We start from the raw sequence: 18,325 nt of genomic DNA on the forward strand, positions 1-18,325 counted from the left end.
ATGTCTGGGGACCCGGTGTTTGGCCTCCACCTACCTGAGGAGTCAGAGTCCCCACTCGTTGGGTTGTCGGCTCATTCACAACCACCTCTACTCTGCAGGAATCTTTATCACTTGGGATATTGAATCTTAAGTCATTTTCGGAGATGTAAACGGTTTGGCCTCTGCCCACGCGGACACCATTGTTGGTCAGGACGAGGCCAGAGGCTTCCACCGATTCCTGAGTCCATAGGAGAAGGAGGACAAGGACTTCCCAGAAGAGCGCCATCTTCAGTGGTTTGTCCTAAAAGGAGTCAGACGTTATACAATGTAACCTTGTAAGAAAATGAGACTCCATGAAAGAGTCAAATATGGCGCCAATTATAATCAATGTGCCGTGTTGGCAATGTCGGCTCTTCTTGTAATACATACACCTTAGGAGAGATTAGACGACTTGACTTATACATTTTGGTTATTTTTTGGGGGGAGAGGGGGGTGACCTCCATGTGGGGGGGATGTGACGCTCTGCAGTGACTGAGCCGACTCTCGAGATCCCAGGACGGAAGCAATTACAGAATAATTCAGACAGAGCGACATTATCAGCTGGAATGGAAACCCGAACATCCCTCGCTGGCACGCGCCGTCCGTCCCTGTCCCTGCGCAGAACTTCACTGGAAATATTCACTAATAATTTATTTATCAGCTTTCGCTACCTCGGCTCCCTGATTTTGCAGCGGAGTTTGCTGTAGTGTCAGCGAGTAATCTCCTGAAGCCACAAGTCCACTTACTGAGCTCAGCGGCCGCATGAATTATTGAGGCGGACTCCGAGCCTGGACGAGCCGCAGCGCGGTGGTCAGAGTCACCCAGGGCCTGTGCACGGGGTGAAAGCAATTGGACCGCACCCCGAGATCTGCGGTCTGGACTCCGAGTAGTAACAGCTAACCACAGATGTGATGTATAGAATAACACGCCATTACCAAGATGAATAATCTAATGGCCGCCCAATGGAGACGTCACCATCAGATGGGGGAGGGGAGACACAGGAGGATGAGGAGGAGCGGCATCAAATATATGTTAGTTTGTAGAAGAGAAATAACATCTGTAATCTGATTATTACTCATTGTACATATGTATTACAGAATAGTGAGCGCAGCTCTGGAGTATAATACAGGATAAGTAATGTAATGTATGTACACAGTGACTGTACCAGCAGAATAGTGAGCGCAGCTCTGGAGTATAATACAGGATAAGTAATGTAATGTATGTACACAGTGACTGCACCAGCAGAATAGTGAGCGCAGCTCTGGAGTATAATACAGGATAAGTAATGTAATGTATGTACACAGTGACTGCACCAGCAGAATAGTGAGCGCAGCTCTGGAGTATAATACAGGATAAGTAATGTAATGTATGTACACAGTGACTGCACCAGCAGAATAGTGAGCGCAGCTCTGGAGTATAATACAGGATAAGTAATGTAATGTATGTACACAGTGACTGCACCAGCAGAACAGTGAGTGCAGCTCTGGAGTATAATACAGGATAAGTAATGTAATGTATGTACACAGTGACTGCACCAGCAGAATAGTGAGCGCAGCTCTGGAGTATAATACAGGATAAGTAATGTAATGTATGTACATAGTGACTGTACCAGCAGAATAGTGAGCGCAGCTCTGGAGTATAATACAGGATAAGTAATGTAATGTATGTACACACTGACTGCACCAGCAGAATAGTGAGCGCAGCTCTGGAGTATAATACAGGATAAGTAATGTAATGTATGTACACACTGACTGTACCAGCAGAATAGTGAGCGCAGCTCTGGAGTATAATACAGGATAAGTAATGTAATGTATGTACACAGTGACTGCACCAGCAGAACAGTGAGTGCAGCTCTGGAGTATAATACAGGATAAGTAATGTAATGTATGTACACAGTGACTGCACCAGCAGAATAGTGAGCGCAGCTCTGGAGTATAATACAGGATAAGTAATGTAATGTATGTACATAGTGACTGTACCAGCAGAATAGTGAGCGCAGCTCTGGAGTATAATACAGGATAAGTAATGTAATGTATGTACACACTGACTGCACCAGCAGAATAGTGAGCGCAGCTCTGGAGTATAATACAGGATAAGTAATGTAATGTATGTACACACTGACTGTACCAGCAGAATAGTGAGCGCAGCTCTGGAGTATAATACAGGATAAGTAATGTAATGTATGTACACAGTGACTGCACCAGCAGAACAGTGAGTGCAGCTCTGGAGTATAATACAGGATAAGTAATGTAATGTATGTACACAGTGACTGCACCAGCAGAATAGTGAGCGCAGCTCTGGAGTATAATACAGGATAAGTAATGTAATGTATGTACATAGTGACTGTACCAGCAGAATAGTGAGCGCAGCTCTGGAGTATAATACAGGATAAGTAATGTAATGTATGTACACACTGACTGCACCAGCAGAATAGTGAGCGCAGCTCTGGAGTATAATACAGGATAAGTAATGTAATGTATGTACACACTGAGTGTACCAGCAGAATAGTGAGCGCAGCTCTGGAGTATAATACAGGATAAGTAATGTAATGTATGTACACAGTGACTGCACCAGCAGAATAGTGAGCGCAGCTCTGGAGTATAATACAGGATAAGTAATGTAATGTATGTACACAGTGACTGTACCAGCAGAATAGTGAGTGCAGCTCTGGAGTATAATACAGGATAAGTCATGTAATGTATGTACACAGTGACTGTACTAGCAGAATAGTGAGCGCAGCTCTGGAGTATAATACAGGATAAGTAATGTAATGTATATACACAGTGACTGTACCAGCAGAATAGTGAGCGCAGCTCTGGAGTATAATACAGGATAAGTAATGTAATGTATGTACACAGTGACTGCACCAGCAGGATAGTGAGCGCAGCTCTGGGGTATAATACAAGATAAGTAATGTAATGTACGTACACAGTGACTGTACCAGCAGAATAGTGAGCGCAGCTCTGGAGTATAATATAGGATATTATCCAGGAGCAGTTTCCCCATAGAGTGGGGTTCGGGGGGGCTGTTATTGGGTTGTTAGGCTGAACCATTATCATGTCACACATTGGCTCTTCTTGCACTGCACAGAATCCATTCCCACTATAGACACTGGATGTATTTAGCAGCACATTAGTGTAATATTTCCCCAGACTCGCATTTATCAGACATCTCCATTCTGTTTTATCAGACTTTATGTTTTTGCATTAATTCTCTAATTATTAAGAAAGATGAGCGTTTTCTCTCTGAATCTTAAATCTTGTCTCGGGATTTTCTCGGCCAAACACTAATCAGTAATGCCATTAATATGGGCGCTGGGCTGTCGGGCTCAGTAAATAGGCTTCCTGACCAGCGTTCTCGGCCGGGCTGATTGGGGCCTTGTTTTATGAGTAGCGGGCTGGCTGTGCGGCGGAGGGTCAGAATAATGGATAAATAAATATGCCTTTCTTTACTTATTTTACTGCCTCCTTCCCTCTCCCCGTGATCCAGTTAATTGCTTGTCATTTTAATATTACTTAATCGGTTATAAGTCTCTTTGACTCCCACCAAAACGCTTCACTTGCAATTCATGGCGTATTTCGGAGCCAAGATGGCAGCAAATTCTTTGGCTGTGTGTCCAAGGCACAATAAAAATGATTGGGGCTAATGAAATGACTTGCCATCTGCGAGTTCCCTGCCAAGTCTTGTGCAGAATTTTAACTTATAGTAGTTCAATGCAAAACAGAGACATCTATTAAACGGACTCAGAATGCGCGGACCTAAAGATAAAGACATAGTGGCAGCGCAGCGGGCGGAATATAGACGACAAGGACACGTACAAGGAGCAAGGAGAGTGCAATGGCCATAAAGATACAGACCTAAGGTCATAATGGAAGGCAATGACACTGCCGGGGTCACATGTACATTCTGATATCTAGGTGACAATTACTGGGAATTCAGGGGAAGAGATGATAATGATCTATATGAGGATACAGGGCCCATAAATATTACAGCCAGATATCATGCCTACAGGTACAAAACCAGCCGCAAACTCCTTCACTATACAATAACACATCGCTATTACTTGTATAAAGAAAATGTAACTTTAACTGAAGACACAAGAACCAAAAATAATAGTCACATCCCTCATTGAAAGTGACAGCCTTATGATCCTAAAGAGCCGCAGACCTATGAGGCCAGGCACAAGACACTTAAACTGTACGGCTATATACCCCTCTTACACTTCTCTGGCACTTGAGCGCTGATTTTGGTGCTTCTGCATTTAGGCAAATATGTCTGTAAGTAATAACATACCCAAAGTACAATAAAGAGAGAACAACAACCCATCAATGTGACCCCAGGTAATGGAGAGGAACAAATGGAGCTAAAGTAAGATGAAAAATTCAATGATTTCAAGTTTGAAATGTCCCTCCTAATGTACATCAAGAATATAATACTGTATTCTATATATGAGAATATACTACTGTAATACTGCTCCTATTTACAAGAATATAACTACTATAATACTGCCTCCTATATACAAGAATATAACTACTATAATACTACTCCTATGTACAAGAATATAACTACTATAATACTACTCCTATATACAAGAATATAACTACTATAATACTACTATGTACAAGAATATAACTACTATAATACTGCTCCTATGTACAAGAATATAACTATTATAATACTACTATGTACAAGAATATAACTACTATAATACTACTCCTATGTACAAGAATATAACTACTATAATACTGCTCCTATGTACAAGAATATAACTACTATAATACTGCTCCTATGTACAAGAATATAACTACTATAATACTACTCCTATGTACAAGAATATAACTACTATAATACTACTCCTATGTACAAGAATATAACTACTATAATACTACTCCTATGTACAAGAATATAACTACTATAATACTACTCCTATGTACAAGAATATAACTACTATAATACTACCTCCTATGTACAAGAATATAACTACTATAATACTGCTCCTATGTACAAGAATATAACTACTATAATACTGCTCCTATGTACAAGAATATAACTACTATAATACTGCTCCTATGTACAAGAATATAACTACTATAATACTACTCCTATGTACAAGAATATAACTACTATAATACTGCTCCTATGTACAAGAATATAACTACTATAATACTACCTCCTATGTACAAGAATATAACTACTATAATACTACTCCTATGTACAAGAATATAACTACTATAATACTACTCCTATATACAAGAATATAACTACTATAATACTGCTCCTATGTACAAGAATATAACTACTATAATACTACTCCTATGTACAAGAATATAACTATTATAATACTACCTCCTATGTACAAGAATATAACTACTATAATACTACTGCTATGTACAAGAATATAACTACTATAATACTACTCCTATGTACAAGAATATAACTAGTATAATACTACTCCTATGTACATATATATAACTACTATAATACTACTCCTATGTACAAGAATATAACTACTATAATACTACTCCTATGTACAAGAATATAACTACTATAATACTACTCCTATGTACAAGAATATAACTACTATAATACTGCTCCTATGTACAAGAATATAACTACTATAATACTGCACCTATGTACAAGAATATAACTACTATAATACTACTCCTATATACAAGAATATAACTGCTATAATACTGCTCCTATGTACAAGAATATAACTACTATAATACTGCACCTATGTACAAGAATATAACTACTATAATACTACTCCTATATACAAGAATATAACTACTATAATACTACTCCTATGTACAAGAATATAACTACTATAATACTACTCCTATATACAAGAATATAACTACTATAATACTGCTCCTATGTACAAGAATATAACTACTATAATACTACCTCCTATGTACAAGAATATAACTACTATAATACTACTCCTATGTACAAGAATATAACTACTATAATACTACCTCCTATGTACAAGAATATAACTACTATAATACTACTCCTATGTACAAGAATATAACTACTATAATACTACCTCCTATGTACAAGAATATAACTACTATAATACTACTGCTATGTACAAGAATATAACTACTATAATACTACTCCTATGTACAAGAATATAACTAGTATAATACTACTCCTATGTACATATATATAACTACTATAATACTACTCCTATGTACAAGAATATAACTACTATAATACTACTCCTATGTACAAGAATATAACTACTATAATACTACCTCCTATGTACAAGAATATAACTACTATAATACTACTCCTATGTACAAGAATATAACTACTATAATACTACTACTATGTACAAGAATATAACTACTATAATACTGCTCCTATGTACAAGAATATAACTACTATAATACTACTCCTATGTACAAGAATATAACTACTATAATACTACTCCTATGTACAAGAATATAACTACTATAATACTACTCCTATGTACAAGAATATAACTACTATAATACTGCTCCTATGTACAAGAATATAACTACTATAATACTGCTCCTATGTACAAGAATATAACTACTATAATACTACCTCCTATGTACAAGAATATAACTAATATAGTACTACTCCTATGTACAAGAGTACTGTATAACTGCTATAATACTACTCCTATGTACAAGAATATAACTACTATAATACTGCTCCTATGTACAAGAATATAAATACTATAATACTACCTCCTATGTACAAGAATATAACTACTATAATACTACTCCTATGTACAAGAATATAGCTACTATAATACTGCTCCTATGTACAAGAATATAACTACTATAATACTGCTCCTATGTACAAGAATATAACTACCATAATACTGCTCCTATGTACAAGAATATAAATACTATAATACTGATCCTATGTACAAGAATATAACTGCTATAATACTACTCCTATGTACAAGAATATAACTACTATAATACTACTCCTATGTACAAGAATATAACTACTATAATACTGCTCCTATATACAAGAATATAACTACTATAATACTGCTCCTATGTACAAGAATATAACTACTATAATACTACCTCCTATGTACAAGAATATAACTACTATAATACTACTGCTATGTACAAGAATATAACTACTATAATACTACTCCTATGTACAAGAATATAACTAGTATAATACTACTCCTATGTACATATATATAACTACTATAATACTACCTCCTATGTAAAAGAATATAACTACTATAATACTACTCCTATGTACAAGAATATAACTACTATAATACTACCTCCTATGTACAAGAATATAACTACTATAATACTGCTCCTATGTACAAGAATATAACTACTATAATACTGCACCTATGTACAAGAATATAACTACTATAATACTACTCCTATATACAAGAATATAACTGCTATAATACTGCTCCTATGTACAAGAATATAACTACTATAATACTGCACCTATGTACAAGAATATAACTACTATAATACTACTCCTATATACAAGAATATAACTACTATAATACTACTCCTATGTACAAGAATATAACTACTATAATACTACTCCTATATACAAGAATATAACTACTATAATACTGCTCCTATGTACAAGAATATAACTACTATAATACTACCTCCTATGTACAAGAATATAACTACTATAATACTACTCCTATGTACAAGAATATAACTACTATAATACTACCTCCTATGTACAAGAATATAACTACTATAATACTACTCCTATGTACAAGAATATAACTACTATAATACTACCTCCTATGTACAAGAATATAACTACTATAATACTACTGCTATGTACAAGAATATAACTACTATAATACTACTCCTATGTACAAGAATATAACTAGTATAATACTACTCCTATGTACATATATATAACTACTATAATACTACTCCTATGTACAAGAATATAACTGCTATAATACTACTCCTATGTACAAGAATATAACTACTATAATACTACTCCTATGTACAAGAATATAACTACTATAATACTACTCCTATATACAAGAATATAACTACTATAATACTACTCCTATGTACAAGAATATAACTACTATAATACTGCTCCTATGTACAAGAATATAACTACTATAATACTACTCCTATGTACAAGATTATAACTACTATAATACTGCCCCCTATGTACAAGAATATAACTACTATACTACTGCTCCTATGTACAAGAATATAACTACTATAATACTACCTCCTATGTACAAGAATATAACTACTATAATACTACTCCTATGTACAAGAATATAGCTACTATAATACTGCTCCTATGTACAAGAATATAACTACTATAATACTACCTCCTATGTACAAGAATATAACTACTATAATACTGCTCCTATGTACAAGAATATAAATACTATAATACTACCTCCTATGTACAAGAATATAACTACTATAATACTACTCCTATGTACAAGAATATAGCTACTATAATACTGCTCCTATGTACAAGAATATAACTACTATAATACTGCTCCTATGTACAAGAATATAACTACTATAATACTGCTCCTATGTACAAGAATATAAATACTATAATACTGATCCTATGTACAAGAATATAACTGCTATAATACTACTCCTATGTACAAGAATATAACTACTATAATACTGCTCCTATATACAAGAATATAACTACTATAATACTACCTCCTATGTACAAGAATATAACTACTATAATACTGCTCCTATGTATAAGAATATAACTACTGTAATACTGCTCCTATGTACAAGAATATAAATACTATAATACTGCTCCTATGTACAAGAATATAACTACTATAATACTACCTCCTATGTACAAGAATATAAATACTATAATACTGATCCTATGTACAAGAATATAACTACTATAATACTACTCCTATGTACAAGAATATAACTACTATAATACTGCTCCTATATACAAGAATATAACTACTATAATACTGCTCCTATGTACAAGAATATAACTACTATAATACTACCTCCTATGTACAAGAATATAACTACTATAATACTGCTCCTATGTACAAGAATATAACTACTGTAATACTGCTCCTATGTACAAGAATATAAATACTATAATACTGCTCCTATGTACAAGAATATAACTACTATAATACTACCTCCTATGTACAAGAATATAACTACTATAATACTACCTCCTATGTACAAGAATATAACTACTATAATACTACTCCTATGTACAAGAATATAACTACTATAATACTACTCCTATGTATAAGAATATAACTACTATAATACTACTCCTATGTACAAGAATATAACTACTATAATACTGATCCTATGTACAAGAATATAACTGCTATAATACTACTCCTATGTACAAGAATATAACTACTATAATACTACCTCCTATGTACAAGAATATAACTACTATAATACTACTCCTATGTACAAGAATATAACTACTATAATACTACTCCTATGTACAAGAATATAACTACTATAATACTGATCCTATGTACAAGAATATAACTGCTATAATACTACTCCTATGTACAAGAATATAACTACTATAATACTACCTCCTATGTACAAGAATATAACTACTATAATACTACTGCTATGTACAAGAATATAACTACTATAATACTACTGCTATGTACAAGAATATAACTACTATAATACTGCTCCTATGTACAAGAATATAACTACTATAATACTACCTCCTATGTACAAGAATATAACTACTATAATACTGCCCCTATGTACAAGAATATAACTACTATAATACTGCTCCTATGTACAAGAATATAACTACTATAATACTGCTCCTATGTACAAGAATATAACTGCTATAATACTACTCCTATGTACAAGAATATAACTACTATAATACTACTCCTATGTACAAGAATATAACTACTATAATACTGATCCTATGTACAAGAATATAACTGCTATAATACTACTCCTATGTACAAGAATATAACTACTATAATACTACTCCTATGTACAAGAATATAACTACTATAATACTACCTCCTATGTACAAGAATATACCTACTATAATACTACTCCTATATACGAGAATATAACTACTATAATACTACTCCTATGTACAAGAATATAACTACTATAATACTACTCCTATGTACAAGAATATGACTACTATAATACTGATCCTATGTACAAGAATATAACTGCTATAATACTACTCCTATGTACAAGAATATAACTACTATAATACTACTTCCTATGTACAAGAATATAACTACTATAATACTACTCCTATGTACAAGAATATAAATACTATAATACTACCTCCTATGTACAAGAATATAACTACTATAATACTACTCCTATGTACAAGAATATAGCTACTATAATACTGCTCCTATGTACAAGAATATAACTACTATAATACTGCTCCTATGTACAAGAATATAACTACTATAATACTGCTCCTATGTACAAGAATATAAATACTATAATACTGATCCTATGTACAAGAATATAACTACTATAATACTACTCCTATGTACAAGAATATAACTACTATAATACTGCTCCTATATACAAGAATATAACTACTATAATACTGCTCCTATGTACAAGAATATAACTACTATAATACTACCTCCTATGTACAAGAATATAACTACTATAATACTGCTCCTATGTACAAGAATATAACTACTGTAATACTGCTCCTATGTACAAGAATATAAATACTATAATACTGCTCCTATGTACAAGAATATAACTACTATAATACTACCTCCTATGTACAAGAATATAACTACTATAATACTACCTCCTATGTACAAGCATATAACCACTATAATACTACTCCTATGTACAAGAATATAACTACTATAATACTGATTTTATGTACAAGAATATAACTGCTATAATACTACTCCTATGTACAAGAATATAACTACTATAATACTACCTCCTATGTACAAGAATATAACTACTATAATACTACTCCTATGTACAAGAATATAACTACTATAATACTACTCCTATGTACAAGAATATAACTACTATAATACTGATCCTATGTACAAGAATATAACTGCTATAATACTACTCCTATGTACAAGAATATAACTACTATAATACTACCTCCTATGTACAAGAATATAACTACTATAATACTACTGCTATGTACAAGAATATAACTACTATAATACTACTGCTATGTACAAGAATATAACTACTATAATACTGCTCCTATGTACAAGAATATAACTACTATAATACTACCTCCTATGTACAAGAATATAACTACTATAATACTGCCCCTATGTACAAGAATATAACTACTATAATACTGCTCCTATGTACAAGAATATAACTACTATAATACTGCTCCTATGTACAAGAATATAACTGCTATAATACTACTCCTATGTACAAGAATATAACTACTATAATACTACTCCTATGTACAAGAATATAACTACTATAATACTGATCCTATGTACAAGAATATAACTGCTATAATACTACTCCTATGTACAAGAATATAACTACTATAATACTACTCCTATGTACAAGAATATAACTACTATAATACTACCTCCTATGTACAAGAATATACCTACTATAATACTACTCCTATATACGAGAATATAACTACTATAATACTACTCCTATGTACAAGAATATAACTACTATAATACTACTCCTATGTACAAGAATATAACTACTATAATACTGATCCTATGTACAAGAATATAACTGCTATAATACTACTCCTATGTACAAGAATATAACTACTATAATACTACTCCTATGTACAAGAATATAACTACTATAATACTGCTCCTATGTACAAGAATATAACTACTATAATACTACTCCTATGTACAAGAATATAACTACTATAATACTGCTCCTATGTACAAGAATATACCTACTATAATACTACTCCTATATACGAGAATATAACTACTATAATACTACTCCTATGTACAAGAATATAACTACTATAATACTACTCCTATGTACAAGAATATAACTACTATAATACTACTCCTATGTACAAGAATATAACTACTATAATACTACCTCCTATGTACAAGAATATACCTACTATAATACTACTCCTATATACGAGAATATAACTACTATAATACTACTCCTATGTACAAGAATATAACTACTATAATACTACTCCTATGTACAAGAATATAACTACTATAATACTGCTCCTATGTACAAGAATATAACTACTATAATACTACTCCTATGTACAAGAATATAACTACTATAATACTACCTCCTATGTACAAGAATATAACTACTATAATACTACTCCTATGTACAAGAATATAACTACTATAATACTACCTCCTATGTACAAGAATATACCTACTATAATACTACTCCTATATACGAGAATATAACTACTATAATACTACTCCTATGTACAAGAATATAACTACTATAATACTACTCCTATGTACAAGAATATGACTACTATAATACTGATCCTATGTACAAGAATATAACTGCTATAATACTACTCCTATGTACAAGAATATAACTACTATAATACTACTTCCTATGTACAAGAATATAACTACTATAATACTACTCCTATGTACAAGAATATAAATACTATAATACTACCTCCTATGTACAAGAATATAACTACTATAATACTACTCCTATGTACAAGAATATAGCTACTATAATACTGCTCCTATGTACAAGAATATAACTACTATAATACTGCTCCTATGTACAAGAATATAACTACTATAATACTGCTCCTATGTACAAGAATATAAATACTATAATACTGATCCTATGTACAAGAATATAACTACTATAATACTACTCCTATGTACAAGAATATAACTACTATAATACTGCTCCTATATACAAGAATATAACTACTATAATACTGCTCCTATGTACAAGAATATAACTACTATAATACTACCTCCTATGTACAAGAATATAACTACTATAATACTGCTCCTATGTACAAGAATATAACTACTGTAATACTGCTCCTATGTACAAAAATATAAATACTATAATACTGCTCCTATGTACAAGAATATAACTACTATAATACTACCTCCTATGTACAAGAATATAACTACTATAATACTACCTCCTATGTACAAGAATATAACTACTATAATACTACTCCTATGTACAAGAATATAACTACTATAATACTGATTTTATGTACAAGAATATAACTGCTATAATTCTACTCCTATGTACAAGAATATAACTACTATAATACTACCTCCTATGTACAAGAATATAACTACTATAATACTACTCCTATGTACAAGAATATAACTACTATAATACTACTCCTATGTACAAGAATATAACTACTATAATACTGATCCTATGTACAAGAATATAACTGCTATAATACTACTCCTATGTACAAGAATATAACTACTATAATACTACCTCCTATGTACAAGAATATAACTACTATAATACTACTGCTATGTACAAGAATATAACTACTATAATACTACTGCTATGTACAAGAATATAACTACTATAATACTGCTCCTATGTACAAGAATATAACTACTGTAATACTACCTCCTATGTACAAGAATATAACTACTATAATACTGCCCCTATGTACAAGAATATAACTACTATAATACTGCTCCTATGTACAAGAATATAACTACTATAATACTGCTCCTATGTACAAGAATATAACTGCTATAATACTACTCCTATGTACAAGAATATAACTACTATAATACTACTCCTATGTACAAGAATATAACTACTATAATACTGATCCTATGTACAAGAATATAACTGCTATAATACTACTCCTATGTACAAGAATATAACTACTATAATACTACTCCTATGTACAAGAATATAACTACTATAATACTACCTCCTATGTACAAGAATATACCTACTATAATACTACTCCTATATACGAGAATATAACTACTATAATACTACTCCTATGTACAAGAATATAACTACTATAATACTACTCCTATGTACAAGAATATAACTACTATAATACTGATCCTATGTACAAGAATATAACTGCTATAATACTACTCCTATGTACAAGAATATAACTACTATAATACTACTCCTATGTACAAGAATATAACTACTATAATACTGCTCCTATGTACAAGAATATAACTACTATAATACTACCTCCTATGTACAAGAATATACCTACTATAATACTTCTCCTATATACGAGAATATAACTACTATAATACTACTCCTATGTACAAGAATATAACTACTATAATACTACTCCTATGTACAAGAATATAACTACTATAATACTACTCCTATGTACAAGAATATAACTACTATAATACTACCTCCTATGTACAAGAATATACCTACTATAATACTACTCCTATATACGAGAATATAACTACTATAATACTACTCCTATGTACAAGAATATAACTACTATAATACTACTCCTATGTACAAGAATATAACTACTATAATACTGCTCCTATGTACAAGAATATAACTACTATAATACTACTCCTATGTACAAGAATATAACTACTATAATACTACCTCCTATGTACAAGAGTATAACTACTATAATACTACTCCTATGTACAAGAATATATCTGCTATAATACTGCTTCCGTTCACATGTGACAGGTTAGTTTCTTACATCTATATGTCTCTTTCTTCATTATGTGTGCGGTTTTCTCCCCGCCATATGTCTGTTATTAGGACAGTCAGATCTGCCACGTGTGAATTCTTCCTTCTCTTTCTATCAGAAACTTTTCAGACTGAGTTCTGTGAAATCTTTTTGGAGGAAATGAGACATCTGTGGATTTTATTATTAGCAGGTTGAGATCTCAGGCTGGTGAGATGATGGTTGGTGTAGTTGGCAGATTGTATAGAGATTTCTCTTTCTCTTTTCCCCCCTTTCAGGAGCCCGGGGTGTAAGATGTTAATGGGCGCAGGATTCCTGAGATAAGGCTGCGTGACCGCACAATGCCTGAAATTCTTCAGCACCTGACAGCCTGGAGCATGCAGGTGTGTCTGCGCTGAAACCTGATAGCGAGCTAAGATGCTGCCTCTTCAATCAGAGCATTAAGTGGATGGATTCTTCAGATTATCAATACTGGCATCAAAGTAAAGCGCCAGCCATTTGTTATATAAAACAACCGCGCTGCACCTGCCAAAAAGCAAATCTCAATATTAAAGCAACAGATTTCAGATCCGTCTGCCCGCGTGCCAGTAATTTGCTCAGACGGCACTTGGAGACAATTCTCTATCTTAGTCGATAACGCTGGCAACGGAGAACGTCTTTATCCATCATAATATCAGTGGGTGCCGCAGGAAGCCGCACGCGCTCGCCGGGCCAGACCCAACTTTTATAAATAAAATCCAGAGAATTCTCCGTAAAAGACGTAAAACATTGAGGCATAGGAGAGCGGAAGACACAATAATATTTACACCCAGACACGCACTGTCGTTATGTTTTTTCCATTTTGTTTTTTATTTCCTCACTTTATTTTATAGTTAATTCTATTCATTCTATTTTAATCAAAATTGAAACAGTTGTTATTTTTCTTAACGTTGCAATTTTTAAAATTTCACGACTTTGTGGCGTTGTTTTTAGATTTGCTCATTTGCACAATTACAATATAGGATTTTAACCCGAGTGCTGTTTCCATCCTGAACATTTGCAGCAATCATACCGCAATCATCCGCCGCACTACAGATCGGCAGGTGTCATTATCAATAGATTATCGTTATCATGATCATTATAATGTGACATATAGGACATGCAGTGTCATGGATATAGGGGCACATGGGGTGAAGCCGATGAATATAGTGCCTCTAACTCCGCCATATGTATGAAGCATCTGGCTGCCGGTTTGGCAGGGGCTCATCTAGTAATATTTGGCTGCTGTATGAATGTATTATACACGTGCACCACTGTCAGTATTATTCACTTACAGTATTCCTGTCTGCAAAAATCAGCAACTTCTGAACAAAACCTAAATGGGATGCTTATTTGGAGAGATTTTTGGTTTGTGGCTTTGGGGTGTGTCCGGGGACACTTGGCACATCCATATGTATATAGAGGTATTCAAAGCAGACCCTGAGCATAATAACTGAGACACAGGTCACCATATAGTGCCCTTGTACGGCACCATATTGCAGGGCTACTATAGTGGATGCCATGGCATTAAAGCAGGTGCTTGCAGAGACATGGTCCTCCATATAGTGCCCATATACTGTGCCATGTTATGCGTGCAATAATATTAAATTAGGTGCATACAGAGACACAGGTCACCATATAGTGCACTTGTATTGCACCATGATACAGAGCTGCTATAGTGCATGCCATGATATGAAATAGGGTGCATACAAAGGCACACGCCACATAAAGTGCTGCCATATTGTGCCTATGTATTGCACCATGTTATGGAACTACTATATTTTATTCCATGACATTAAATAGAGTTTATATAGAGGTATAGGCCACTATATAATGCCCAAGTATGCCGTCCTACTACAGCTCTACTATAGTGCATGTTATGATATTAAATTGTGTACACCCAGAAGCACAGCTCCATATAGTACCATTATTTCTTATCGCCATATAGTGCTCATGTATTGCAACATATTACGGAGATACTATAGTGCATTGCATGGTATTAAATTGTGTACATACAGAAGTACATGCCACCATAGAGTACTACTATATATTACTGCCATATGTTGTTCATGTATTGCACTATATTATGGAGATACTATAGTGTATGACATGATATTAACTGTGTGCACTCATAAGCACAGGCCTCCATAGAGTACCACTATATATTACCGCCATATAGTGCTCATGTATTGCACCATATTACGGAGCTTCTATAGCGCCTGGTATGATATTGGACACATGCAGAGGTACAGAGCACATATAGTGTCCATGCTTAGTACCATATCACAGAGCTATTATAGTACATGCCCCGCAGATATACAGTAGGGCCCATAGACGTCTGTGGGTGCAGTAGTATGATTCGGAGTTGTTATACGGTTGTATTTCCTATCAGGCTATGATGCCATCATCCGCGCTGTACATACATGGTTATCACCATTGATAAATACGCAGCCCCTTGCCCCTGTCAGGCCCGCGCAGCGCTGCAGGACGCAGATACTACAACTCAGCTTTGAAAATATTTCTCTTTCTCCTGCCAATGAAAAAAAAAATCCTGAAATCCCGATATCCGGCCTCTCGCCAGGAGCTGCAGATCTCTCCCGTCACCAGCAAAAAGCAGAAGTTCAGCCAAAGCAGGAAAACAAGAGCGAGGACGACGTACCTGAGGAGCAAGAATCCCAGTCACATGTCTGAGCCAAGACGCCTTCCAAGACTCTGCCAGCGGCTCCTCCACTCTGTTCACACTGTGTATCGAGGAAGCGCGCACATCGCCTGTAATTGTCTGCACAAAACAAAGGAGGAAATGAGAGTCGCCCTCCAAGTCTCCATCCCCTGCCCCGGAGTCACAGATGTTACTGATCCCTCCGACAGGGAGATCTCCCTCCTGCAGGCAGAAAACCAAGGAATTCACCGCAAAGTCCGGCCAAGGTGTCGGCAGGAATTACCTAGTCATGATGGCGACGCAGACGTGTACGCGGAGGGCTGTACATAGGACAATCCCTTTAACCAGGCAGATATGGGAACTGATAGGTGCTGGATTATCAGATAGTCTGGATTATTGGGCGCAGAAAATGACTGAGGTCAAACCATAAATGAATAGTGCAGGTGAATAGAAGAAACTTTGTCATGTATCTTATCAAGGAGATGTTTCCGTCTCCACTCCTTCATCTGTTCTCCTGCTCCTTATCAAATCAAATCAAATCAAACAAGCTTTATTGGCACGTCCGAATAGATATTTGGCATTGCCAAAGCTAGAAAAGTGGGGGGTGGGGAGGGTTGGGGTTGGGGGGGGAGGGTATAACAGTCCATGGGGTCTCATCTTCCTCTTAGTTGGTGACCGCTATATGGGGAGGTGGGGGAGGGTGGTTTGGGGTATAACAGTCCGTGGAGTCTCATCTTCCTCTTAGTTGGTGACCGCTATATGGGGAGGTGGGGGAGGGTGGTTTGGGGTATAACAGTCCGTGGAGTCTCATCTTCCTCTTAGTTGGTGACCACTATATGGGGAGGGGGGGGGGAGGGTGGTTCGGGGTATAACAGTCCATGGAGTCTCATCTTCCTCTTCGTTGGTGACTGCTATATGGGGAGGTGGGGGTGGGGGTGGGTGGGGGTGGGGGTGGATGGGGCGGGTGTA

At 34.5% G+C, this 18,325-nt stretch overlaps 1 protein-coding gene across 1 annotated transcript in view; it reads right to left on the reverse strand.

Moving 5' to 3' along the window:
- The window catches only part of LOC142218828 (FRAS1-related extracellular matrix protein 1-like), a 117,205-nt gene extending 99,727 nt beyond the window's left edge, over positions 1-17,478 (reverse strand). The window contains exons 1-2 of the mRNA XM_075287784.1: positions 17,357-17,478; positions 35-280 (exon numbers count right to left, since the gene is read on the reverse strand). Coding sequence (XP_075143885.1) covers positions 35-265 — 231 coding nt within the window. The 5' untranslated portion in view covers positions 266-280; positions 17,357-17,478. The remainder of the gene's footprint in view (positions 1-34; positions 281-17,356) is intronic.
- Positions 17,479-18,325: the final 847 nt, after the last annotated feature.

Source organism: Leptodactylus fuscus, chromosome 9 (genome assembly GCF_031893055.1).
Source record: "Leptodactylus fuscus isolate aLepFus1 chromosome 9, aLepFus1.hap2, whole genome shotgun sequence".
In the NCBI taxonomy this organism is placed as follows: Eukaryota; Metazoa; Chordata; class Amphibia; order Anura; family Leptodactylidae; genus Leptodactylus; species Leptodactylus fuscus.